This window comes from Eurytemora carolleeae, unplaced genomic scaffold (genome assembly GCF_000591075.1).
Source record: "Eurytemora carolleeae unplaced genomic scaffold, Eaff_2.0 scaffold32, whole genome shotgun sequence".
Lineage (NCBI taxonomy): Eukaryota > Metazoa > Arthropoda > Copepoda > Calanoida > Temoridae > Eurytemora > Eurytemora carolleeae.
In genome coordinates, this window is record NW_019396068.1 from 357,660 (window position 1) to 382,338 (window position 24,679).

General features: G+C 34.3%; 4 protein-coding genes across 5 annotated transcripts in view; all 4 read left to right on the forward strand.

The window, feature by feature from the left end:
- The window catches only part of LOC111711040 (uncharacterized), a 13,890-nt gene extending 3,597 nt beyond the window's left edge, over nucleotides 1-10,293 (forward strand). The window contains exons 4-19 of the mRNA XM_023485275.1: nucleotides 603-708; nucleotides 1,050-1,167; nucleotides 1,795-1,943; nucleotides 2,098-2,406; nucleotides 2,661-2,720; nucleotides 2,890-3,398; nucleotides 3,510-3,565; nucleotides 3,708-4,200; nucleotides 4,307-4,421; nucleotides 5,066-5,500; nucleotides 5,895-6,050; nucleotides 6,644-6,776; nucleotides 7,321-7,496; nucleotides 7,865-8,544; nucleotides 8,913-9,030; nucleotides 9,484-10,293. Coding sequence (XP_023341043.1) covers nucleotides 603-708; nucleotides 1,050-1,167; nucleotides 1,795-1,943; nucleotides 2,098-2,406; nucleotides 2,661-2,720; nucleotides 2,890-3,398; nucleotides 3,510-3,565; nucleotides 3,708-4,200; nucleotides 4,307-4,421; nucleotides 5,066-5,500; nucleotides 5,895-6,050; nucleotides 6,644-6,776; nucleotides 7,321-7,496; nucleotides 7,865-8,544; nucleotides 8,913-9,030; nucleotides 9,484-10,252 — 4,382 coding nt within the window. The 3' untranslated portion in view covers nucleotides 10,253-10,293. The remainder of the gene's footprint in view (nucleotides 1-602; nucleotides 709-1,049; nucleotides 1,168-1,794; nucleotides 1,944-2,097; nucleotides 2,407-2,660; nucleotides 2,721-2,889; nucleotides 3,399-3,509; nucleotides 3,566-3,707; nucleotides 4,201-4,306; nucleotides 4,422-5,065; nucleotides 5,501-5,894; nucleotides 6,051-6,643; nucleotides 6,777-7,320; nucleotides 7,497-7,864; nucleotides 8,545-8,912; nucleotides 9,031-9,483) is intronic.
- Nucleotides 41-5,137, forward strand: LOC111710756 (sphingomyelin phosphodiesterase). Its single transcript, XM_023484884.1, has 10 exons — nucleotides 41-163; nucleotides 593-708; nucleotides 1,050-1,167; nucleotides 1,795-1,943; nucleotides 2,098-2,406; nucleotides 2,661-2,720; nucleotides 2,890-3,398; nucleotides 3,510-3,588; nucleotides 3,689-4,421; nucleotides 4,999-5,137. Exons 1-9 carry the CDS (start codon nucleotides 92-94, stop codon nucleotides 4,233-4,235), a joined length of 1,959 nt encoding a protein of 652 aa, XP_023340652.1. The 5' UTR covers nucleotides 41-91; the 3' UTR covers nucleotides 4,236-4,421; nucleotides 4,999-5,137.
- A 36-nt stretch (nucleotides 10,294-10,329) lies between the features above and the next one.
- Nucleotides 10,330-21,285, forward strand: LOC111710795 (vacuolar fusion protein CCZ1 homolog). Of its 2 annotated transcripts, XM_023484950.1 has the most exons (10): nucleotides 10,330-10,423; nucleotides 10,783-10,935; nucleotides 11,119-11,256; nucleotides 14,436-14,495; nucleotides 17,597-17,656; nucleotides 18,533-18,616; nucleotides 19,285-19,463; nucleotides 20,303-20,403; nucleotides 20,624-20,729; nucleotides 20,814-21,285. In XM_023484950.1, exons 1-10 carry the CDS (start codon nucleotides 10,377-10,379, stop codon nucleotides 20,942-20,944), a joined length of 1,059 nt encoding a protein of 352 aa, XP_023340718.1. In that variant the 5' UTR covers nucleotides 10,330-10,376; the 3' UTR covers nucleotides 20,945-21,285. The 2 variants fall into 2 exon arrangements, with proteins under 2 accessions (XP_023340718.1, XP_023340709.1); XM_023484941.1 differs by lacking the exons at nucleotides 10,330-10,423; nucleotides 10,783-10,935; nucleotides 14,436-14,495; ... (4 more) ...; nucleotides 20,624-20,729; nucleotides 20,814-21,285 and adding exons at nucleotides 12,097-12,780; nucleotides 13,145-13,264; nucleotides 13,642-14,305 and having other exon boundaries at nucleotides 11,165-11,256.
- Nucleotides 21,286-21,325: 40 nt separating this feature from the next.
- Nucleotides 21,326-24,483, forward strand: LOC111710840 (uncharacterized). Its single transcript, XM_023485006.1, has 4 exons — nucleotides 21,326-21,482; nucleotides 22,603-22,769; nucleotides 23,859-24,058; nucleotides 24,119-24,483. Exons 1-4 carry the CDS (start codon nucleotides 21,362-21,364, stop codon nucleotides 24,324-24,326), a joined length of 696 nt encoding a protein of 231 aa, XP_023340774.1. The 5' UTR covers nucleotides 21,326-21,361; the 3' UTR covers nucleotides 24,327-24,483.
- The last annotated feature ends 196 nt before the right edge of the window (nucleotides 24,484-24,679 follow it).

The following is a 24,679-nucleotide window of genomic DNA, read 5'->3' on the forward strand; positions in this document are numbered from 1 at the left end:
AAATCTGTGATATATATTTTTTACAACTATTTACAAAGCGTACCTATTTTTTAATGTTTCAGAATGAATAGAACTTCAATTAAAATTTAAAATGGCGCTCATGTTGTTGTTTCTGCTTGTGACAGTATGCGTTTCCGCGCCAATTAAAAGAGATGAATTTAAGGTAAGATTTTCTATAAAATCTTGGACTTAAAGATTCTTTAAAGGGAAAATGAAAGTTGGTATAGGCTGAAACCTGAGAATCTCAGGCGTTGAACGATACCTATAAGGCATCTTTCTGATGTTCCTGTCTTGAGAAATTAATATAAAACTGTCAAATTCATACGAAAATTCATATATATGCAATTTTGTATAAAAGTTGTAGTATTAAACAGATTATATTCAAGAAATACGCATCCAATCTGAAAACGACGATATCCCAGTGTAGATGTAGTGTAAGAATATACTTTATTACGCGCAAGGAAGCTAACTATAGAGAAAGATTTTAACCTGAGCCGTGTAATAGTGGGAATTTATACACGATAGGTTTACTACAACGGAACCGAACAGATATGATACAATATCATATTATGAATTGTTATTATTTGTTTAGAATGACATAGTATCCGAGGTTGCGGTAAAGCTTGAAGGATTGAATTTAACTGCAGTATTCCTGGAACTAGAGTTCTACAAGGAGAAGATAAAAGATATTGATGATCATGAGTTTAGGTAAGAGATTCATTTAAAGGGACTGTAAGTGTAATTTCAAGTGATCAAAACAGCCAAAAACAAAAAGCCAGACTGTTTGGAATTAACTTCTATCAATAAATTTGAGAAAATCGGGATGTCGTTTTCATTAAAAACTTAACTTGTCGAGTCAAACTTTGATTAACTCTATCTTGACAAAGTTACGAACAATTTGAAACAAATAGTATATTTTTTTAAATATTTACAAGTGTTGTAAATTCTGATTAATATATAAATATTAAAACCAAAACCAGTTTGATGAAATATGTCTCACAACCCAAAAATATAGAGAAAGTATTTGAAAACGACATTGTAATTTCTAGTGATCGGTTGGGTAATGACGGGTTCCTAGGAGTCCTGGATCCTGGTAGTTCTATACCTGGCTCCAGGTACCTGGGTAAACATCTCTCAACCTTTATAGAGGTTCTCCAGCTGGGACAGGTAGATACAGTTCGCGTTTTAATAATATGATTTCAGACTTATTTCTCAATTTTATCATTTTCATTACGATGACCGGGAGCTAGTGTTGTTAATCATTTTAAAAAAGTTTAATAAAACTTTCAAGATTTCAAAACTATATTCTGTTAAAGTTTGCTTTTATCAAACTTTGCAATATTTTTATCCTAAAAAAACTTGGATCGTTGAAACAAGTTTGTTGGATCGTTTGGTTCTTTTTTTTGACCATATTTGTTTGTCATGGTCAAAATTTGTCTAAGTGTGAGAAAAGCAGTGTTTAAGCAGTAAACAATTTAGAAAATATTTGCCTTTCATACACTAAGAAATTATAGTTAAAAATCAAACGTGGAGTGCAATTTCAAACCCTTACCATCTATACAGAAAATGTCTTCCCATATTTCATTGAAACATTGACTCTCTTTTTTATTAATAATAATAATACGAATAGTATTTTAATCAACATTTATAGAAAAAAATAAAAAAATTATTTTTAGGGAAAAGAAAATTGAAAAATCATGTTTTAACCTTTATTAAGAATTTAATTTATGAATTAGAGAGAGAGTGGTAGCTCTTCATAAATTCCTAACTTCGATTGAATTTAGACATATTAAGGTTGCCTACGAGGTAGAGAATAGTTTGTTCGGTGGAGCGTCCTGTACAGCTTGTAAAGCAGGACTTATGTTTCTTAACTATTATCTTCACTCCGGGGTTACCTTGGAGCAGGTTATCCGGGATACCAACATGATGTGCTCAACTTTCAGGTATTTTTTCTTCTAAAAACTTAAATACAAGTTTAAAAATTGGATATTTAGTTTACAACAAAAAATGAGCGCGGCAGATCATAAAATTTTGTCCTGATTTTAACATTACATTGATCTCACTCCTTGTTCAGAAATCAAGTTAAAATTTGTTTAGAATGGTTTCTCCGCGTATCTGTAGCGGTCTAGTAGAAAGCTTTGGTCCCGAGATCTATACTGTAGTCAGTAATATCTCTCAGTCTCCAGAGGAGATGTGTGGATTCATGTTCGGAGAAGCTTGCAACAATCCTTACAATCCTAAGCACGAATGGACCATACTCCTCCCCCCTGTTAGTAAACCTAATTACTCCGAACCTGAGTTGAGTACTGGAGAAACCTTCAGGGTTCTCCATCTCTCGGATACACACTGGGATCCGTTCTACCAGGAAGGATCGAATGCGAACTGTGGAGAACCTCTGTGTTGCAGGTAAAAGCATGGGGTGGAAGGGGGCGGGCAAGTTTCTTTTTTAAAGTTTTTTTGTATTTCACGGTAACCACTCTTCACAGAAACTAAAAAAGTATGTTAATGATTAACACATATCTTATCAACATGGTCAAATATATGGCTCTTTGTATTAAATGAATAATTAATCTTAAATTTCCCCCACCCACTCCTTTTCCTTAACTTAAAGTTACGCACACGTTCCTGATTACCTGTCATGATTGTAAATATGTTTGCAGAAGTACCAGCAGTGCAGTTTCTGATCCTGAAGATAAAGCAGGATATTGGGGGGACTACAGGTACAGATGGGATGGGATGGGATGGGATGGGATGGGATGGGATGGGATGGGATGGGATAGGGGCGGGGCGGGAAATGAATGACAGATTTGATGGAACTTGGAAATTAAAATTAACCAGACTTGACTGGGACGGGACGGGTTTGTCTCTTGTCAAATTAAAATGTTTCAGGAAATGTGATACTCCTCTGAGAACAATAGAATCTATGTACCGACATATCAGTAAGAAGCATCCTGACATAGAACTAATCTATTGGACCGGAGATCTTCCTCCTCATGATATCTGGAACCAGACAAGACAAGGGAACCTCGAGGTTCTCCGCCAAACTTCAAAACAATTGAGACAACATTTCCCAGACAAAGTTATCCTCCCGGCCCTGGGGAACCATGAATCCGTCCCAGTAGATTCTTTTCCTCCGCCCTTTGTACAAGGAGAACATTCAATATCCTGGTTGTACTCTGCGCTGAACCAGGAGTGGACCCAGTGGATCGGAGCTGGTCACGGGCCTACCCTGAGATACGGAGGATACTACTCTGTCAATACGGGTCCTGGGCTCAGGGTTATCTCGTTGAACATGAACTACTGTATGAACAAGAATATCTGGTTGCTCATGAACTCAACTGATCCTGCTCAAGAGTTAAAGTGGTTGGTTTACGAACTTCAGCTTGCAGAATTTAAAGGTGAGAAGGCAGTTGGCAGCTTTTTTATTTTTAGCACACATCCCGTTTTTGATTCAAAATTAGATATATGCTTCATTTAGATACTTACATTTTTAACATTTTTAATTCTAGGAGAGAAAGTTCATATTATTGGACATATTCCACCTGGACACATTGACTGTGTTGAGGTCTGGAGTAGAAACTATAACAGGAATTAAACCAATTGAAAAAAATCTTAACTATTTCTTTTAGCAAAAATAATTTACTGGACCTTAAAAATGTTTCTGTACGAAATTGGTTTAATTGATCAGAATTATAAATCGATATGAGCACACTGTCACAGCTCAGTTCTTTGGACACACCCATGCGGACGAGTTCGAGCTCTTCTTTGACCTGGAGAACCGAACCCGTCCCATCAACATTGCCTACATTGGTCCATCCGTTACTCCGTACTACGGATTAAATCCGACCTACAGAATATACGAAGTAAACGAAGCAGACGGTCGGGTTTTGAATCATGAAACCTGGTTTATGGATCTGGAGAAAGCAAACGCTAGTCCGGATACGGAGCCAACCTGGGATAGACTTTACTCCGCTAGAGAGGATTACAAGCTAGAATCTCTATCCCCTTCTAGTTGGCACAATTATATTAAAAACATTCAGAAGAATGAAGAAGCATTTCATCAGTTCTACTTCAACTACCATACAGGGAGTAAAGAGCGCCCAGACTGCGATCCAATCTGTAAAAGAAAAATCATCTGTAACTTGAAAACATCCCAGTCTCATAACAGCAAGGAAACCTGCAAGGACGAGAGATCACTGAGTTATTTTGACTGGAACTACTGGTTTTCTGACTAAGACAACACAACCTGTGATATTTATATTTAACTAAACCTGACAGATATTTATTTATTTATAACTGATTCTAGATAAAATGTTCGCCAGGCTTATCTCAACCCGAGGACTCGCTACTAGCGCAGCAAGACGAGGAGGACATGGAGTTCCACCTCCAGGAGACAATCTCCCATTCTCAATCAATAACAGGTTAACTTTTACTTTTGCAAGATCTGTGGGACAGTGCAAGGGTTTATATTTTCTTTGAAAATTCCCCCCCCCCGCTTTGAAAATGTTGTTTTTGGTGTCAAAATTTTTATTTTTTCCCGGACATAAAATTCTGAAGTTTTTAATAATATCCTTTAGCAGAGTTTTGATGCGGACCCGGATCCTTAATCTGTCCTGATAATTTTATATGTAATGGAGGATTTTAAGTTTCCCTGGCATGGTTTAAATTTCAGAATTCAATTAATCAAGTGTTAATTGGAAATTGTAATGTTTTAAATTAAAAACATAAATGGGCTCAGATTTTTCGACATAGTTTAGAGACAGGTTTCCTATCAGAACTACATTATTTAACAGATTCTTAATTCAATATAGAACTGGGATGTATGTATATGTATTGTAGTAACCTGTCCACAGGCTAATGATGAAGGATTCTTCTATGGCCAGCTACGAAAATAGAACCTAACTATTTCAACATTATTAGTTATAGCTGGAACTTTATATCTATTCACAGTAATAAGTTATTCTATTCATTTAAATAGTGAATCCTATTTTTGTTCAGGTTCAAGCTTACTGCATACTTCATCCTCTTCTTCGGCAGCGGACTCACAGTTCCATTCTACGCTATGAGGCATCAACTTCTCAAGAAGTAAACTTAGATATCTTGTCCTATTGTTAGTCTCATGTAGAAATATTTCAGATAAAATGTCGGATGACGAGGATGATTACGTGAGCTTTGGTAAACCCTTGAAAGAACTGACGGAGGGGGAGAATATCAGGAAGCGACCGATATCTGTTGAGGAGCAGATCGCAACGGACGAGAATGGAAAACGACGATTTCACGGAGCTTTCACCGGAGGATTCTCGGCCGGGTTTTTTAATACTGTTGATACACCGCAGGGTTGGAACCCGGCGCATTTTAAAAGCTCTAAGGACTTGAGAACGGATCGACGGGTTCAAAAACCTGAAGATTTTATGGACTCCGATGATTTTGGTGAGTTTGGGTTTGCTCCACATGCACTAAAAACCACATCCAAGTTTCAATCAAGAAAAGAGGAAGTAAGGTAATAAAATTTATCGGTTAATACACAATAGATTTCTTTTCTTTCGTGGCTTTCAGATAAAACATCATTAATTGATTGAAATGGAACCAACATTTTAAAATATTTAAACCACGGACTGGAACAAAACACATGATTGAACCTAAACCAAAACAGAAAAACCTTGAGTTCAAACCAGCTTTATGCATCTGGAAAACGCATTTTCATTCGATTAGTTTAAAACGAGATTCTTTCCATTTAAGATTGTCTACAATATGTATACCAAATATAAAACCTAAGTTGGAATTTTTTGTCTAGGGTAATTTCTAGAGAAAAAATTGCAATGTTACAAATGTCAACAAAATATTTCTTCAAGAGATAAACTTTTAAATTGAAATAAAAGATTGTTTATATTTAGACCTAGTACACGTGACGCGGCCCTGTTTGCTCCAGTTCTAAACCAACTGATCCAACCAGCTAAAAGTACTATCGGAGAAACCTTGCTACGAAAACAAGGTTGGAAACCTGGACAAGGAATCGGACCGAAAGCTATTAACAAATTGAAGAAAGACAGGTAAACATTAATAAAAGTTTTAAACGCTAAAATTGATAAAATTGCGCCAAATAGTGACTTTTCCAAATTGAAAAAGAGTTGGGTTTAAGCTTTTTTGTTATTAATATTGGAATATTGTTAATAGTTCTGTTTTTCCTCAGTATTTTTAGAGTTGTAAATTATATTTCACTGAACTGAACTGCGACTCAAATGTTTAAATATCTTAACAAGTTTGAGATTTTCTATCAACATCAATATGGATTTAGACCACAACATAATACTAATCAACCTTTACTACACCTAATGAATAAAATTTACGAAAATCTTAATAAACCCCAACCAGAATTTACACTGGGAATTTTTTTAGATCTTAAGAAAGCTTTTGACTGTTGCAACTTAGATATTCTTTTAAAAAAACTAGAGTATTACGGTTTTAAAAATGTAGCTAACACATGGTTTCAAAACTATTTAGTAAATAGGACTCAATATGTTTGTATAAATGGTATTTTTTCTAAAGAAAAAACAATNTGTGATTTTTTATTTGTATTATCTCGTGCTTTGTAGTTGAATAAAAATATGAAATGAAATATGAACAGTTTTTTTTAAATATTAAGAAAGGAGTCCTACGTGAAGACTTATTTGGGCGAGAGCTCCGAAAGAAGAGAAGAAGAGGACCAGAACCTGGAGAAATATAAAGAGTTTCTCTTTGCTCCGGACGATCTACCCGTGTACGTTGCAGCTCCTAAGGTAGTTTTTTTATTAGTCAATGTTCTTTCTCTGTTCTTTTGGATCCGCGAGCACATTTCTGTTAACTATGAGATCTAAATCCAGGATTAGATCCAGATCTGAGAGCACCCCTTGAAGTTAATACCATACGTCAATGACTTCATATTTGAACATTTAAGACTATCTATTTTTTTATTTTCGTAATACAGATCAATTCTTTTCTCCGTTACCTAGTTACTCTTACTAGAGATGAATTACCAATTTAATAACATAAAACTAACTTTAAAATTACAAAGGAATTGAGTCTTTGCCACAAATCAAATTTTCTCATTCGTCTTATAATCTTATAATCTTATGTTGTTAACCTTTGATATTTCAAACTTAGATAATTTATTTTAACAGAACTCATAGTTAAAAATATTTAAGGTCTACAAAATTGGGTTCGCAAAAATATAAGAATAGAAAATTAGAGTTAATGGCAAACACTCGATTTCTTTGGGCTTAAGTACGTTGAAAGTTAAAAAAACAAATCTTAATTTCTTTTGCTAATTTTTCAATCTTGAAGGAGAATTTCTTTGGTATTGGATACAGAGGTTTGGATAGACCTGGAGCACATCAGCAACAATCCCGACCTTCATCCTTCAACCTCAAGTCCGGAGTTCATAAAAAGAAATTTTCCATCTCTGGAGAAGCATTCGGAGTTGGAGCCTATGAAGAGGATGATGATGATATTTATAACAGGTAGATCAAGAACATCTTGGAGATTTGATAATATTTTTCTCTTTTTTTCTGGCTATTTTATTTTTAGATATACAAGTTTGTGTAAATATTTATCTAGCTTTAACTGACTAAGTCTGTGTAGAGCTCTCGTGTGTTTGCTCCACATGCACTAAAAACCACATCCAAGTTTCAATCAAGAAAAGAGGACTGAACCGTGTAATAGTGGGAATTTATACACGATAGGTTTACTACAACGAAACCGAACAGATATGATACAATATCATATTATGAATTGTTATTATAAGCTGTATGCACTGTGCAGAGCCCTCATATTAATTCCGAGCCAAATTTTTAATGTGAGATATTTAAAACGTACACTTTTTTTTCAGTGGGAACATGGCAGAATTTGATTTTTCTATTGATGTTGAAGAAAAGTCCCGCTTCTCGAAGGATTCTAGGAAACAGATTGAGAAGAAGTCCGTGTCCAACCTATCCGATATCCTGGAAGGATTTCAGCTCAGCACCTCCCGATCCCTTCTTAAGAAATCATTTCCTCCTCCAGTTATCCCCCGGGAATGGAAACCTAAAAACAGTGGATACGTCCGTATATCAAGATTTGAATACACCACGGAGAAAGAACCAGTTAAAATATCAAATCCATCCCGAGATCAGCGCAGGTCCATGTTATTTCCAGACCAGGCAAGGCGGGAGGAGAAGAAACCTGATGAGGTGAAGAAGGAGAACCCGGAGATCAAAGAAGAACCTGCAGAAGAAACCACAATCCCTGACTTTATCTCCAATCCACCCAACCCAATGCTTCACAGTGGTTTCAAACCGTTTGAGAAGAACCCTGAGAAGCAGACAAGATACGAACAGTTCCTGGTTTGTATTGATAACAACAGACGAGAAGCTTTAAAGCTCTTGCAACCTAAAACTATGACGGAATGGGAACGGGAGAGAGAGAGGGTTGAGTTTGAACGTGCCGCTCATTTATATAAACCGATGAAAGTTAACATGGCGTCAAGATTTGTGTCAGCTGGTAATGCATTAGATGATACTGGAGAATCAGGTTGGTGTTTTTGTGTATAATCAATTAGAAATATTCTGGTCAGTCGGTAGATTCATCTTATGGTGGATATGTGGTTAGTAGGATGTCCCTGAGACTCTGATTTGAGTTTTGAGGCTGGGTATTTTAAGATAAAGTCGGGATATTTCGAGATTAAGACGGGGTTTCTAATATCAAGTAAATCAAGACATTACGAAACTCAATCCCAAAATACAATAACTCGATCCTTGACCACGTGTATTAACGGATATGATGGTGGATTAAGATAATAAATGTGATGGAATGAATTTAAACTGGGATGAAATATAAAAATATTGAATTGACAAGTTCTCCTGAAAAATCCAAGTATAAAGTTTATTGTTATTTATCAGGGTTGGGTTCTGATAAGTCTGTAGATCTAGAGAAAAGAAAAGCAGCTGAGATGAAAATGTTTGGAAAACTAACCAGGCAAACTGTTGAATGGATACCGGCCAGAATACTATGCGTCAGGTATAAAATATTATTGAAATGGAATCTAGACGATTTAATTTCAAGTTACTCTCTCTTGCAGAGTTGCAATTTGTATATCCAATTCATAATGCCTTTCAAGCTTTATTTGAGTAGAAATGAGGAAGATATAGTTTATTTTATTTTGACCATTTCCTGCGATGTTTCTACTTCATAGAACCGTAAGTTACTTCTAAAAAGATAAAAAAAAATTAAACTTCTCAATTTTCAGCCAGAAAAATAATTATATCTCATTAATCCTTGACCAGACAAAGGTTTAAATGGTAGCGTGCGTTGTGAATGGATAAAGAGATTAACGTATTTTACTGAGACACATCTTTGAATCATTTATCCATCTCATCACATAAATCTGATTTTCCGACAAGTGAAATCATTTTATCTTGTTAAATTGATTATTGTCCATCTTATTCAAGAGAATTGACTGTTTTACTTTAGGTTTAATGTGAAAAATCCGTTCGGAGACAATAAGGAACCTGAGAATAAGAAGAAAAAGTTCGGAGCAAATCAACTGTTTTCGTTGTTGGACAGATCTCAGGGTGATACGGAGAATCAGAAAACTAAAGATAAGGATGATACTGGAGTTGAAGATGATGAAAATGGAACTGTACCTGTAAAAGTTGAAGCTAAGAAGGCTCCTGTAGTATTAGTGAAGGATGAGAAGGATGAAATTGTTTCAGAAAAACCATCCATGGACTTATTCAAAGCAATCTTTGCTAATTCTGATTCCGAAGATGAAGAAGAAGATGAAGAAGAAACTAAGAAGGATGAAGATGAAAATACGAGTCTAAGACTAGATAAATCCAATATTAATGACAGTAAACCTCATCCAAGTGCCAGAGTGAACCCCATGAACGCGGACCCGGCCAGAGGAATATTCGCGGGAATTAATTTCGATAAGTTTGCGAAACCGCGTCGGAAAACACCTCCTCCTGTGGTTCGGGACAAAGTTATTCTCAACCGACCTAAATCTATCCTGGATCAGAGCGTGAGAACTATCCTGGGCATAAAGAGCATAGATCCAGACGACATGGAATATGGACCCTCTCTCCCCCCTCCGCTCAAAACCCAGGAGAAAATCGTAATCTCCTCTGATTCCGACTCAGACGAATGGGAAGAGAAGTCTAAAAAGAAAAAGTCTAAAAAGAAACATAAAAAAGAAAAGAAGAAGAAGAAGAAACATCATAAGTCCAAAAAAGATTACTAATTATCTTTCCTTACCTTGCTGTGATATTTACGCATTTCAGATTAGTTCTCATTCTGTAAAATGGTTCCTATGTAAGATGATTCCTTTGTAAATTGGTTCCTATGTAAGATGATTCCTTTGTAAGATGCATCGATATCTCCTTTTCTTTAACTACAGGGGAACAAATTTTAGGTAGGAAATCATTTAAATCTATTGTTTAAAAAGATAGCTATTCACATATGTCTGATAACTCAGGAATCCATGACCGATTTGCCTCAAAACAACGGGAATTTTCTTAGCTTGGTTTTGATGTTCTAAATCGAGTGTGTCGATTCTAAAGTCGTAAGGAAGACCATGTGCGGGTAAACGGCGGAAGTAACTATGAATAACCTGGGCAACCCTGGGTCCCAAGCTAGTATCTTAACGTTTTTAAGAAGGAGTAAAAAAACCTAAGTTGGACTTGATGGGATTGAATGGGATTAAGATGGATTGGATATGGATATTTGTATTTCTATTTTTATTCCTATTTATAATTTCTACCTTGTTTCTAGAGGAAGTCAGAAGCTGTTGAGTAGAAAGGATTCTGAGATACTGACCAAACAAACCTTATTAGAGGAGGAGAAAACAGTTCAAGGAGCTCTAGAGACAGGACTCAAGCTAGCTCTTACTCCTTCTAATCCTCCAGTCTTCTTCCTCTCTTCAAGGTGAAATTAGGAATCACAGGGTAGTTGTCGGGGGTAATACATTCGCGGACCAGGATAGAAAAAGAGAATGTTTTAGAAGTTAAATAGGATCAACGAAACTAATTGAGATAGAAAAACAAAAATGTAAAATCATTGTGTAAAGAAAATTTAGAATCAAACAGTTTTAAAGGTTTTGTAATTTAGGACGGATACAGGTGTTCATGCCTACTCTAGTACAGGAACTGTAGATCTAATCCATCCTAAACCTGACAAGTACTTCTCCCCTCTGGAGATTACTCAGCATCTTAACCATCATTTCATCAAACGTAATCTAGAAGTCAGGTAGGACAACTTGGATATGGATGATCCGGATACATTTCTTAAATAAGATCCGGATCCACATCCGCATTATAACGGAATGGATCCTAAGTCTGATTTGTAAACTGTACTGTACAGTAGAGTGTACAGTACAGTGTACATTACAGTACACTGTACACTGCACTGTAAATTGTACTGAACACTACTGTACTGTACACAAGACTACTGTACACAAGTCTTTGCTGTACATATTACTGTACTGTACACATTACTGTACTTACACATTACTGTACTTTACACTATACTGTACTGTACACTACACTGTACTGTACACTACACTGTACTGTACACTACACTGTACTGTACACTACTGTACTGTACACCATACTGTATTATGCATTATACTGTTCTGTACACTATACTGTTTTGTACACTAGACTGTACTGAACATTGTACTGTACACTATACTGCATACTATACTGTACTGTACACTAATGTACTGTACACTACTGTACTGTACACTTTTATGCACTATACACTGGACTCGACTATACTTTATAAACTATAATGTACTGCGCACTATGCTGTAATGTACATTAGACTGTACTGTAAACGTACACTTTAATTTACACTCTTGTATAGTACTACAATGTACTGCGCACTATGCTGTAATGTACATTAGACTTTACTGTAAACGTACACTCTTGTACTTGTACTTGTACTTGTACACAATGTACTTTCAATACAATGTTGTTAACTCTGAAAGTCCAGCTCTCCCTATTGTTCATTATGAAACTGAGTTCTTATCAGCGTCTGTCCTGACAACTCCCACAAATATTCATTCATATATTTTTTATATTTTAGACTCAACTAACCCCTGGAGGAGGAACAGTTGCTGATAACAACTCAAGTTTTCAAAATGGACAAAAATAAATTTTCTCCGACTGTGATAAAGAATCTCTTCCTTTTCAACTCCACCTGGGGACCAAAAGAGGGCGATGAAGAAAAAAAGATAATTTATTTCTGGCCCGAAGACTTCAATGATCAGTCTATGTTAAAAAAGATCGGATTGGTTGAGGGAGTGATTATATTCTCAAACAAGTTCTCGGCAGTTCCCGCCAATTCATTGCACACTCTGAAAGAACGAACTGTTTTCTTCGAAGCAGAGAAAGATTACTGGCTCTGTATCACCGTATCCGTTCCTAACACGAGAAAGCAAGGAAAGGAACCCGGAGACACGATTGAGTTCCATCCTGAGGATGTCAGTGATTCTGTTCTCCGATCTTTGATCGGACGATCTTACGAGATGTTTTGTCTTTTCCACTCAAGTCTTACCTTCGCGCTTGATGATAGTTGCGGAGGAAATAAGGCTGTTTTCATGGAACTCGTGAAACATTTCTTCTCCCGGTATCTGGCAACACTGAGGGTGGAGAGTGGGGATATTACCAGTGTATGGGGAGGAATGCAATATTTAGCTCTAGATACAACGGACTTCTTGCGAGTGCAGTCTCTCATCAACAGAATGAAGGCAGATAATGATATTATTAGGCAAGTAAAGTTTTACTTAATATTAGGCTTTTTATCTGAGTAAAATGAAGAAGATATTGTCACTTTTCTTTTGTAATTTTGTTAAAACAATTTCGTTGTTTCTGCATTATAAATCTGTTAAGTCACTTTAAAAGATGAACCATTATTTGAAAAATCCGCTATGATCTAGGAAAACTAGGTTATCTCTTTCATCCATTAGCAGTCAAAGGTTTAAAGAGTACCGTTGTTAATCAGTAATGGCATTCTATTAATTAAAGTCTTCGGGCTTAAAGATATTAAAGAGAAAAAAGAATGATAGTCCTAAAATTTGGAGTTTGTTTACAAAATTGAATCATGTTATTTATTGATAAAAGTTTTGTTCTAGGAAATGTTTGTTCCTTCAGTCTGGTCAACTGGTCTGGTCTGGTGTAGATCCTAGTTTAACAAAACTTATAGTTCAATATCTTTCAACTACAATCCTTCCCATGCTTCCAGCAATATCCAGGAAAATACAGATTATCATTTCTACATTCCAACATCTTAGAATCTCATATTTGAAAAAACGCCGGTTTCAGGGAATATTAATTATAAAACTCCGCTCTATTTCGGTATATTTGAGGGGGGGCTGGGGAACTGGTCCAAAATTGTGCAATTTTACATTTTTTCTCTTACAAACGTAGGTAGGGTAAGGTTTTTTATTGGAAGTCTGACATTGACGATTACAATGCCTACTCTACGTTTTTGCTGTTTTGTGGATTAAAAGGGAAGTTTTCAATAACATCTGGGAATTGGTAATTTATTAGTTTTAGCCTAGATAAACTTCAGTTCAAATAATAATATCGTTAAAAAATGCTTTTAATTTAATAATCTTGCTTCCACCAGGCAACCCAGTGGATCTTTCCTCGTCGGAGAGAAGGAGAAGTCACCAGTAGTTTACATCCATGGAGAACCTTATCATTTATCCGTCTTCCATGCTCTCAACACAACACTCTGTCTTCTTCTCTCCTCCCCTCCACCCAAACCTTTCTTCGAATCATTCCGTGAATCTGTCGGAGTAAATCTAGGAAATCTATCAGCTGATCTAACTCATGCTTATGTATCTAAACCTGGTTCAAATCAGCACACGGAATCATTGTCGTTTATTTACTTTAACGCAGCTAATCTAGCGATTAAATCTACAGTGATTGAAGGACAGGAAAAATTGATTAAAATCGGAGCGGATTTTGTTGAAGATCTTCGAAACTCCGGGTTCAGTGAAGGTGAGATAATGGCCAAAACCTGGAGCGAAGAATGGGTTGTGGTTCAGGTTGCCGGAGCTAGAACTATTATTGTTCTGTTACATGATAAAAATCTTAACCTAATGGAAGTTGCAGAGGAGGTTTCAAGACTAGAGAAGAATAGATTCGATAGTATTTGTATGTTATAAAACCCCAAAATCTGTGATTTAGATATAATTATGTTTTTTGTTTTGTTTTTATTTGTGACATTTGCATTTAGTTTTTTCTAAGAATATAAAATTTTGTAAATTTCATGACAAGTTATCTTTATACTTTCTGAATTATGATGTTATATGTTTCATGTTCATGTACAATTGATACATTTACATATTGATATTTGTGATTTTCATGTACGATATGTACATGAATAATATTTATATTAAGATGAACACTATGCAGGATAAATCGAACCCTGGCTGTACACCCAGACTTCAGAGCAAGGAAAGATACAATTGCGAGGTAAATATTAATCTCTGTGGCTCATTTGCCCAAGTCAATACATTTCCCAATTAATTTGGATTATTTCTAAATGTTAAGATCACTAGCTCTTATTCATTTTTCTATTGAATATCATTTTATTTGGTTTCTTTTTTTATTGCATAAAAACCTTTAATCTTAGATACGGTTGACCTGTATCTGTTTGTCAAGCTTTTGAGTTCCATTTAATTGGTAAAAACATTGTATTTCTTTAAAAACCTATAGATCAGTATTGTCCTTGTTGAACTGTTTTCAAGAATCATTTATTTCTGTTATGGTCATATTTAATGTATAATGCAAAAATAATTATTCTAAATCTGAAACTAGAATATTTTTGTTACAATAGCGTGGACGTGATAATCAATATTTTAAGTGTGCTTTCCGATCTGATGCTCTGATTAATAGATTTTGGATTATTTCCTAATTATTCTGTTAAAGATTTGGTTTGTATTTATAATTAAACTTTTTTAATTCATCTCTTTAAAGATCAGTTGCTTTGGTTCATACATTTTATTTCTCAACCTTGAACTCCGGTTTGTGTAGTTGGTCTGTATGTAAATATCACGAGTTTTATTCATTTATTTCTGTTAAGACCAAAATTCATTCAGAAAATTTTGCTGAAATCTTAATTTGAAATATTCTTTTTTGATCTGTGATTATAAAGATTTTAAGCTCAGTTTCATTTGGACCTGGTTTTCCTTGCTGACGTAATTCATTTATATTTAAAATCGAAATTTTCTGGCGATATCTTGTTTATTTGTTAAGGTCTTTATCTCTTATATATTTATATTTAAAGATTAAAACTCTGGTAACTCGGGGTTATTCTTGTAAACCTCTGTAACTTACTATATATCTATATTATGAAACTAATGTGTACTTGATCATACTTCCTCACTTCGTGAATTTCATAATGAACGTGCTATAAAGTTAAATTAGCTGTACATTATAGCACGTGTGTTATAAAGTTTTGATTGGTTCCCAGATTTTCTTCAAAAAATTTAGGATATTATATTTCCAAAATATTATTTTTTAAATTGAAATGAAAATAAAATTGAAATCAACTTTATATTTTGACTTCTGCTTTGTTTCAAAGTGTATTTGATCTAGAATTAGCCATTGAACTAAGACAAGTACACAAACGTTTCATAAAATTACTTATAACACTATTATTTTGGCACGACGTGCTAGAAAGTTTTTGGACAAATTCTTTCTATATCTCGAAGGTTCAACACACTGTAACTTTAGTTAGACTGGTTGCACGACTAAGAAATCCAGCGACAAATGATCCGGTCTATACTTAATCCAGTTCCCATTTGATCAAGTCGACATTTGATACAGTAATAAAAATCAATTTGATCCACGAATTCCTGTTTCAAAGCATTAAGTCCGTGAATTTTTTTTTGTAAATTCACAAAATGTAGGTCGGTAACTTGTTGGGAGAAAGACAGATCAACAAAACAAAATTTTTACAAGACTGACTAACTAAGGCAAAGCTGTCTACTGGAAATATCTAAATTATGTTCAACAGCAGAAAGAAACACGAAATTATATTTTTTTAATTAACACACCTGGGTCAAATCATATAATCAGAGCGTCCCATATATATCTTCAAGCTTTAACGCCAAAATAAGCCCATAATACTCGAAAAACCTAATATTTTCTGCATGAAAAAATTTATATAAGCCTTATTCAAGTTTACGAAATGATATATTCTTCTAAAATTTCTCATTAGTTCCAAATTCTAATAAAGTGAACAGAAAAATGCGGGAAATTTTATGTTAAAGATGGAGGAAATTTGAATCATCTGTACTCTCCGTATTTAATAGTACTAGAAATTCAAGGCGCTTCGCGCCATTCTTTCTAGGCTTTTAGGGCGCTTCGCGCCCATCTTCTATTTTAATTGTGAACATGTTCTTTTTGTTAACAAGAGACAAATATTTGAAATTTTTATTTTTCATAAACCTTCCCTGGGCTCCCTAGATGTCCCACAAAAAAATTGGGCCCGATCGGTTCAGCCGTTTTGACGTTTATTGGATACAAACAAACAAACAAACAAACAAACAGACAAGCCAAATTTATATATAGATGTGCAAACAAATATGGAATAATTTAGAAAATTAGATTATAAAAGTGCGTTTTGTTCTAAATTGTTGAATATTCTCAAATTTTGGATTGTTATGGAAGTTGGTTAATTCATAACGCGTCCATGATTTGAATTTGTGATATGGGCGAAAATGAAAAACTTTGAATTGTTTCGAAAATGGCAGGGGTTTCATTAAAAATAAACGACTGTTCACAGTTTTAATTTTAGAAAAAAAGTTATTAGTGTTATTTTTGGTTCTCGTCATGCTTAATGACATGTTGGAAGTAGTTTCTTTAATTGATCGGCACAAGAAGAGACGTTAATATAACGTTGATCATAATGTTTGTGCCCAAACCTGACACTCAGGGTCAGGTTTGGAACATAAGCAGGGTTTGGAACTTTCTTCCCCTGTATTATTCAGTCAGATGTGATATCCAAAGCATAATCTCTCCTTTTTTTGTTGCCACAAATTCAAATTTTCTAATCATTATATCGCTGTAACCTGATGGTGTAAACCTTTGATATTTCAATCGTAGATTATTTGATTTAACACAGTTCATAGTTTGCAAATATATGGGGATTAGAAAATCACAGTTTGTGGCAAAGACTCGATTACTTTTCATTCGCATCTAGTTTTTAATTATAATATATATCTTCAAAAAATTTTACTTTTTTAAAAAACTTCGTGTCATTAGTTGAAAGACATATTATTTCTGATCGTCCCTATGTCTAGTCTAATCCTAACTTTAAAAGAAAAACAGGTTTTTAAATTGGCAAATTTTTGGCAGGGACCAGTCTTTTTTAGTATTCAATAAAAAGTAGGTTTTTTATTATTCATGCATGTAATTGTACACTGTACACTTTACAGACCCTTGTCCATTGAATAAAAATATTTGTAAAAAAAAATTACGTTTACTTACTAGTGATCGAGTTCCAAGCAATTCTTTCTCAAACCTTGTGTAATGTGCAAAGTAGAAAGCAAATTGATTTTATTTTTCAGGGAATACCTTTACCAATTGGCAGTTTCGTCGGAGGAAATCCCACCTTATCCATTCAAAAGGTAATTTTATTGTTAAAAGCTTTGACTCGGGTCTTATATCCTTAAACTCGAATTTGGTCTGCATCTTAAGAATAAGCTGATGACAACTGCCAGCTCTCAGACTCTACCTCAGGAGTTAGGACCGATGAAAATAAAACTGACCTCGCTTGGTTTTAGTGGAGTGTTAATCTCAATGTGGAGCATTATTATAATCAAATCCCTAAATCCGCAAATTTCAGTCATGAAAATCCACCGAATACAATAAATCAGTTTAAAAAACCTATCTGTGGAAAATTACTTCAATTATTTTCTACGAGAGTTTATTCTTGAATTTTATTTTCGAATTTTAAATCGCGGATATAGATAATTTAAGATTTCAGTGTTTAATTCAATAGATTTAATAGATTTAATAGAATCTTTACAGTGAAAATGTACATTGTACATTGTTGTGTCGGATCTCGTAACTTGCGGGTTTATGTAAAAGGATCAATATGATGGTATATTTTTCGACCTGCGCAAATCCGCTATACTCCACTTCTGACCTACGCTAAATCTGCTATACTACACATCCGACCGACTAGCTAGCACGTGGTTTTACAGCTTCTATATTGACTTGTGGCCGCAGCGCCCGGCCCCTAACCTCTCCTAACCTAACTTAACCCTCAAATAATACAAAAATAAGCAGCTGGCGTAGGTCCGATATTGCAGTAGGTCGGTAAGTTAGTATGTCAGAAGTTCAGTAGGGTGGATGTAGCGTATAGAGGATGTAACATTACCCGTCTTCATATCTTAATACTGAGATAAAAGTCAAAGGGTACTATTATGAATAGGATATGCACATCTTTCCATGGAGAGTTTTGAAATTATGTCTACAGTCCCTTTAAACATATGTTTTAGATATAAAAGACGGAGAAATAATAATAAAATCTTCATGCCGAGTCAACTTCCAGTATTCATGGCAGACAGATATCTTCAAATAGGGTAAATATTATATCTTACAGTTGTGACATTCGTAAATATATATGTTGCCTATAGCCGGCCAAAAGGCTGGAACGAATGGGCTGAAAATTTTTCTGGACACTCAGGGTGGCCGGGGGGTGTTTTTTTTAAATTTCCTTTTTTTTTTAAATTTCCACGGGCAGCGCCGGTCCCTTCAACTAGTATTTGATAAAACCTTCAAGGTAACTTTAACGATTTAGAAAAGGCATCTTTAATCTTAATAACTTTAATTAAAGGAACAAGTTTGAATTATTTTAATTGTTTTATTGTTGTATTTGGTTTACTATGATAATTTGATGTGGGAAAATAGAAATTTATCTAAATCAGATTTTCCAGTTTTCATTGAAACAAGGTCTGAAAGGCAAAAAGGAACTGAGTTCTTGCCAAAAACAATCTTTGCAACCAAGTACTGTATACCTTAAATATTTCAAACTATGAACTCTGTAAGATCGAAAAGTCCAAGTTTGAAATGTAAAAGGTTTACACCATGTCCGGCCATCCTAGTCGTCTAGTTGCAAAAAAAATAAAGATAAGAATATTTGATTTTGTGGAAAGAACATAAATGTTCGTTTATTAGTATTGTATTCGTATTGGCAATGAAAGTAGAAAATGCGGGAAATGTCTTGTTTTTCTATTTTTGATGTTTTTAGGCACAATGTATTTGATGCGGAGAAGATAGAATCCTGTTTAAAGATGATGGAAGGATCACATAATTTCCGAAATTTTTGTTCCTCCACTGGTTGGATTAAACACTTGAAACTACCGGACGGTTCCCACCTTTCTTCTCCCAGGACGGAGGAGGAGTTTATCAAAGATATCAGTAGTATAGGTAAATACAAGTTTAATCTTTTTAAGAGAGACTTTTTACCTATGTTAAAAAAAAACGCTACCACATATACAGCTACTTAGATAAACGCTATTTAGATGAAACGCTACACTCATAAACGCTACCACATAAAACGCTAAACTCATAAAACGCTAGTAAAGAAAAACGCTTCTTGATTAAAATATGATAACAATATGTTTAAACTTTAGATTGTATTATAAGGATTGTAGACGTAACTCTTTAGATTAGTGACTAGCATGTCCGATTCACAACCGTAACATTTAAACATTTGTTATTGATAAAGGATGAATAAGATCATTTTTTTCCGAAAATTAATTTCAATTGTTTCTCTGTAAAGGTGACTCGCGGATTCATGTTGCAGAGCCTATGAATAAAATTGTTAGCATTTAATACTTTTCGAGAAAACGACGATATTTTTTTCTTTTTTACTTAGCCAGAGGTTTAAAGGGTATCGTTATTGGACAAACATACAACTCTTTAAATGGAGGGTCACATTAAACTACGTGTTCTGTCTTTTTAAGTTGCAATCAAGAAGCCTCAGTTCAGTCTTCGTTGACATCCATTGAAATTAAAAGGAATTGAGTCTTTGCCACAAACTCTGATTTTTAATAACTAAATCTGTGCAACCCAATTTATTTATATTTAAAACTATGAATTCTGTTAGATCTATCAATCTGAGTTTCAAAGGTTTAAGCTATCAGGTTTAGGGTTTTACAAATTTGAGTTTGTTGGAAAGACTCAATTCCTTTTAATTTTATTTGAAATTTTTTTTGTTTTTCCATTTCTTGTTTATTCTATTTACAAATAATATTTTGCATCAGACTTGCTGGAAAGTGTTTCTCCGTTCCCTCTTCCTGAATTGAACCAATACTTCAAGTTCTACAATATTAAAATATCAGGGAAAGCTTTTCTTCACAACCAGGTGATCATTTCAAAGAAACGGATTTCTTGCCTTAAACCCTTGCTTCTAATCCCTTTATCTTTGCAACCCGATGGTGTAATTTTTTTGATATATTCGATCTAACAGAATTTAAATTTTGAAATACCTAAGGTCTATATGTCGTATATACGACATTTGGATGCAAAGATGCAGGGATGAGAAAATCAGAGTTTGTGGCAAAGACTCAATTTCTTTTCTCTAGGTACGGAGAATGGTAGGGGCTGCTCTAGCTGCATCCTCAGGGCGAATGGAACAGGATGATTTAAAGAAAATGCTCACCAAACCAGATTTAGGTTGGGATACGCGAGGTAGATTTTCAATCTTATTTTTTTGGTATCGTTACTATCATTATTTTTTAATCATAAATAAAACTATTAAATGAATTTGTTTAGCTAAACCTGTGCCAGCTCACGGACTTCATCTTCTCAGTGTTACCTATTCACCAGAGAGTTTAGTCAACTCAACGGAGGATGTTAAACTCCTTCCATTGCAACCCCCGGGATCCACCTCGGAGGATGTTTAACTCTTGCCTCTTCAACCTCCGGAATCCAAATACACATTGAATTCCTTCTGCAATATCTGGAATCCATTTTGGAAGATGTTTTACTACTTCCTCTGCAACCTCCGCAATCCAAATCGGAGAACGTTTAACTCCTTCATCTGCAACCGGATCAACGGAATCAATTTGTGAGGATGATTTATTCCTTCTTTTGCAACTTCTTTTGTTAATCTCATTTTTCTGCAACCTCCAGGATCCATCTCGAAGGATGTTCAACTCTTTCCTCCGCTTCCTCCGGGATTATTTCCGGGAAAAATATTGTACATAAACGCTATTTTTAGGGTTTTATACATTTTTTAAAAATTGCAAATTGTGATTCTTGATTTGATAGTTTATAATTTTATTTTATCATGTTTATAATTCTCTAAGAATACCTTAAGAATGGCTGGTGGTAAGAAGGATAATGCTGAAGCTGGTTCTATTGGAGAGTTTAAGGGAGATGAAGATGCTCGTAGTTTCATCCTGACTGCAGATGATGAAAATACTGATTATAAGAATCCAGGAAAATAATTAATCTAACATGGCTAAGTTTTGATAAATATCTTTAAAGAACTGATGTTTATAATTCTTAACCTTTCTTTTCTAATGTGTTAGATTTCTTTTTAATTTTTGAAGAATTAAATTGCATATAAAATCTCCTTTTTTGTCATACATATATTTGGCGCCAGAGTTTGCTTAACACTAAAGTTTTGAGTATGATTGTAGATGAAGAGTCGGACTCATTTATTTTTTAGTCCAGGGGTGATATATATTCTTGGATTCCTTTCCTATTACTTATTTCGGATTAACTTGTACTTCTTTTTCTCTAAAATATCCTTTACAATTGTTTAAAGTTGCGGACAGAACGGTAAAATGTTGTTAAGATTCTTATGTACATGCATTATTAAATGATTTTTTAAGAAGTTTGTAATTTGTTTATAGGTATAAAGCTTATCTTGCCTTGCTATCCCATCAAATATGTTTCTATGCCCTTAATTACTCTCCTATTTCTCCCTTTTCCTCCCCTACCTTCCCCATGCGATCTTTCATCCTCTACTTCCCCCTTCATTCCTCGAGCTTTTCCTTCACCTTTTCCCCTACCTTCCCCCTTTCCCATCATTCCCTCATTTAGCTGATCTTTTATGTCGTATGTATACAGTATACAAAGTAATTCCTACTTTTAAGTGGTGTTTGTTAACTATTTAATTTTGCTTTAATAGTTAGAGACACTCTGCCGACTATGCCTGCATGCATTTGTACTTTCACACCATATCTTTTATTTACAGGGTCTCCCACATCAAATTAGACCGTATATAGCTCAAAATTGTGATTTTAGGGACTAATCGAAAAATTTAAAACAATGAATCCTTTTGAAAAAATGTATAAGGTTGCTAATACAGTTTTCTTGTAGAAAATAAATTTAGTCTTCGAGTGTTATGTGCGTATTTTGATGTTCAAGCTTGGAGATATCCAATATGATGTGTGACTTTGGGACGCTCTGTATATCCGAGCATATATTTATTGTTCATTTAGTTCTTTTTCAAATTTTAATTTTTACTTTTCTTATCCATTTCGAATCCTTATTTTAATTTTTGTTTCCAAATTATTTTGACAAAGCTGTGATTAGATTATATTTAATTTAGAACCTGCTTCATCTAAATATATGGTTTGGGTTCTCCCAGCAGTTCTATTTATACTTGGAGTTCTTCATCTATCTGGAATCCAGGCGATAATAAATGGAACCTGTAATGCGGTTTCTCCACCCAAGAGATATGATTTGATCAGTATTCCTATCTGGATGGTTATTCAGGTAATCGAGTCATGGTGATTTAGATATCCTGGTTTAGAAGACAGTGAGCCAACACTTTCGAGCCCAGTTTCTCAATGTTATGTAGATTTTTTTAATTTGATACAGTGAGAACCAGAAAACTCTGGAATAGGAAGGAGATGTTTAATAGTCCAATGTGCGTGAGACAGAGCAACTGTTGAATGTGAACAGGCCAAGTTGATTTAAAAACTGATTTTATAAATTAATAGTAAAACTATTTGGTTTGTAACAACAAAAGATTGATATAATTTCGCTATTTTCCACAGTTTTCTGGTTCTCATTGTGTACTTTGTCATTCTTACTTCATTGTGTACTTTATCATTCTTACTTCATTGTGTACTTTATCATTCTAACTTAAATGTGAATTTCAAAATGAACGTGCTATATAGTAATCATTCGTGCTATCTATTAATAAATTTGGCTTGTCTTTCTGTCATTTTGTATCCAATAAACGTCAAAATGGCTAAAGCAATCGCGCCCAAATTTGTGTGAGATCTCACGTGACCCCAGGGAAGGTTTATGAATGATCAAATTTTGAAAATTTGTATTTAAAAGTTTTTTATTTTTGTAAAAAAATTAAATCTTGAAAATCCACGTTTTTTTATAAAATCCGCGAAATTCTTTTCTTCTTTGTTTACATTTACAATGAGAACACGTTCACAATTGAAATAGACTAAATGCCTAGTAAAGTCAAATTGTTAAAAATGCATAGTAAAGTTAAATTATGAAAATGTAATGTTTTTTAACCTCCTCGGATACTAAACGAACACTGATGCATCTATCTTGTTTACAAATTCCCCCAAAGAGAACTGGTTTCTATATGTACGCAGAGTATACGCAACTGCAATTAACTTTCCTTTTATTATAACCTTGGTCGATGCTTATTTTTAAGAAATTACTCCTTTCATTTGTCCTCTCTTGTCTTAAGTTTATCAAATTTTTAAAATGTCGTCTTCACCAATGTAAATCCACAGACCATTAAATATTGTTTTAGGGTAAAAAGAATGTTGATACGCAACCTGCTCCGAAGCAATAATTTATTTCACGTTCTAATTAAAATTTATTTCCTAGGGAGTGATTTATCTGATCGGAATTATACCTGTATCTCTCTCCTTGGTGAAGGGAGGTCTATCAAGTTATTACAATACAAACTGTATCCTGTTCCTTCTCTGTCAAGGAATGACATTGATTGGAACCCTGATCCTATCCCGTGAAGATCCATGTACTATTTATGAGTATACCATCGCTGTTCTGGGATGTGGATTAAATTGGTAAATTTTATTAATAAAACTAATAATGAAATATGAATCTGCATTATATTTGATTTTAAGGATGTTTGTTCTTCTCTACTCTGCCACAAGTTCTAAGAATGCACACCTTGAGCTGATGAGATCTATAAACATTAGTACTCCCAACTATGTTAAGCTCCTCTTCCCTTCTGGATACAAACAGTTTGATAGTCAAACCTTGTATCAGTTCTCAGTAGAGAATAGAGTCACTGATAAGTATGTTGTGGTTCAACCAGTTGACAAGCTTTAATAGTTTCCTTGATTTAATCTTGGATGTTTTTCTAGAAAACGTGTGATATTTAAATTTTTGTGTCATGGTTTTATATATTTTATTCAAATATTGTTATTGCAAGAAATATTTGCATTCTTTGTTTTGGTGGTTTTAATACAGAACACTTATAAATAGAGTTACTAATAAGTTTGTTGTGGTTCAACCAACTGACAAGCTTTAATAGTTTCCATAATTTGTTGTTGGACGTACTTGAAAGGAAATGTTTCTAGAAAACTTGAGATATTACAAATTTTCATGTCAGGATTTTAAATGTTTTATTCAAATATTGTTATTGCAAGAAATTATTTGCATTCTTTGTTTTGATGGTTTTA

Excerpts from the sequence above, each read along its gene's own strand:
- LOC111710795 (XM_023484941.1), top strand. The coding sequence starts at position 12,152 with ATGGACAAAAATAAATTTTCTCCGACTGTGATAAAGAATCTCTTCCTT. Across the intron at positions 12,781-13,144 it reads GCAGATAATGATATTATTAG|GAAATGTTTGTTCCTTCAGT; the intron begins GCAAGTAAAGTT and ends GTTTTGTTCTAG. Across the intron at positions 13,265-13,641 it reads ATGCTTCCAGCAATATCCAG|GCAACCCAGTGGATCTTTCC; the intron begins GAAAATACAGAT and ends TGCTTCCACCAG.
- LOC111710840 (XM_023485006.1), top strand. The coding sequence starts at position 21,362 with ATGGCTGGTGGTAAGAAGGATAATGCTGAAGCTGGTTCTATTGGAGAG. Across the intron at positions 21,483-22,602 it reads TACTGATTATAAGAATCCAG|AACCTGCTTCATCTAAATAT; the intron begins GAAAATAATTAA and ends TATTTAATTTAG. Across the intron at positions 22,770-23,858 it reads CTATCTGGATGGTTATTCAG|GGAGTGATTTATCTGATCGG; the intron begins GTAATCGAGTCA and ends TTTATTTCCTAG.
- LOC111710756 (XM_023484884.1), top strand. The coding sequence starts at position 92 with ATGGCGCTCATGTTGTTGTTTCTGCTTGTGACAGTATGCGTTTCCGCG. Across the intron at positions 164-592 it reads TTAAAAGAGATGAATTTAAG|AATGACATAGTATCCGAGGT; the intron begins GTAAGATTTTCT and ends TTATTTGTTTAG. Across the intron at positions 3,399-3,509 it reads TCAGCTTGCAGAATTTAAAG|GAGAGAAAGTTCATATTATT; the intron begins GTGAGAAGGCAG and ends TTTTAATTCTAG.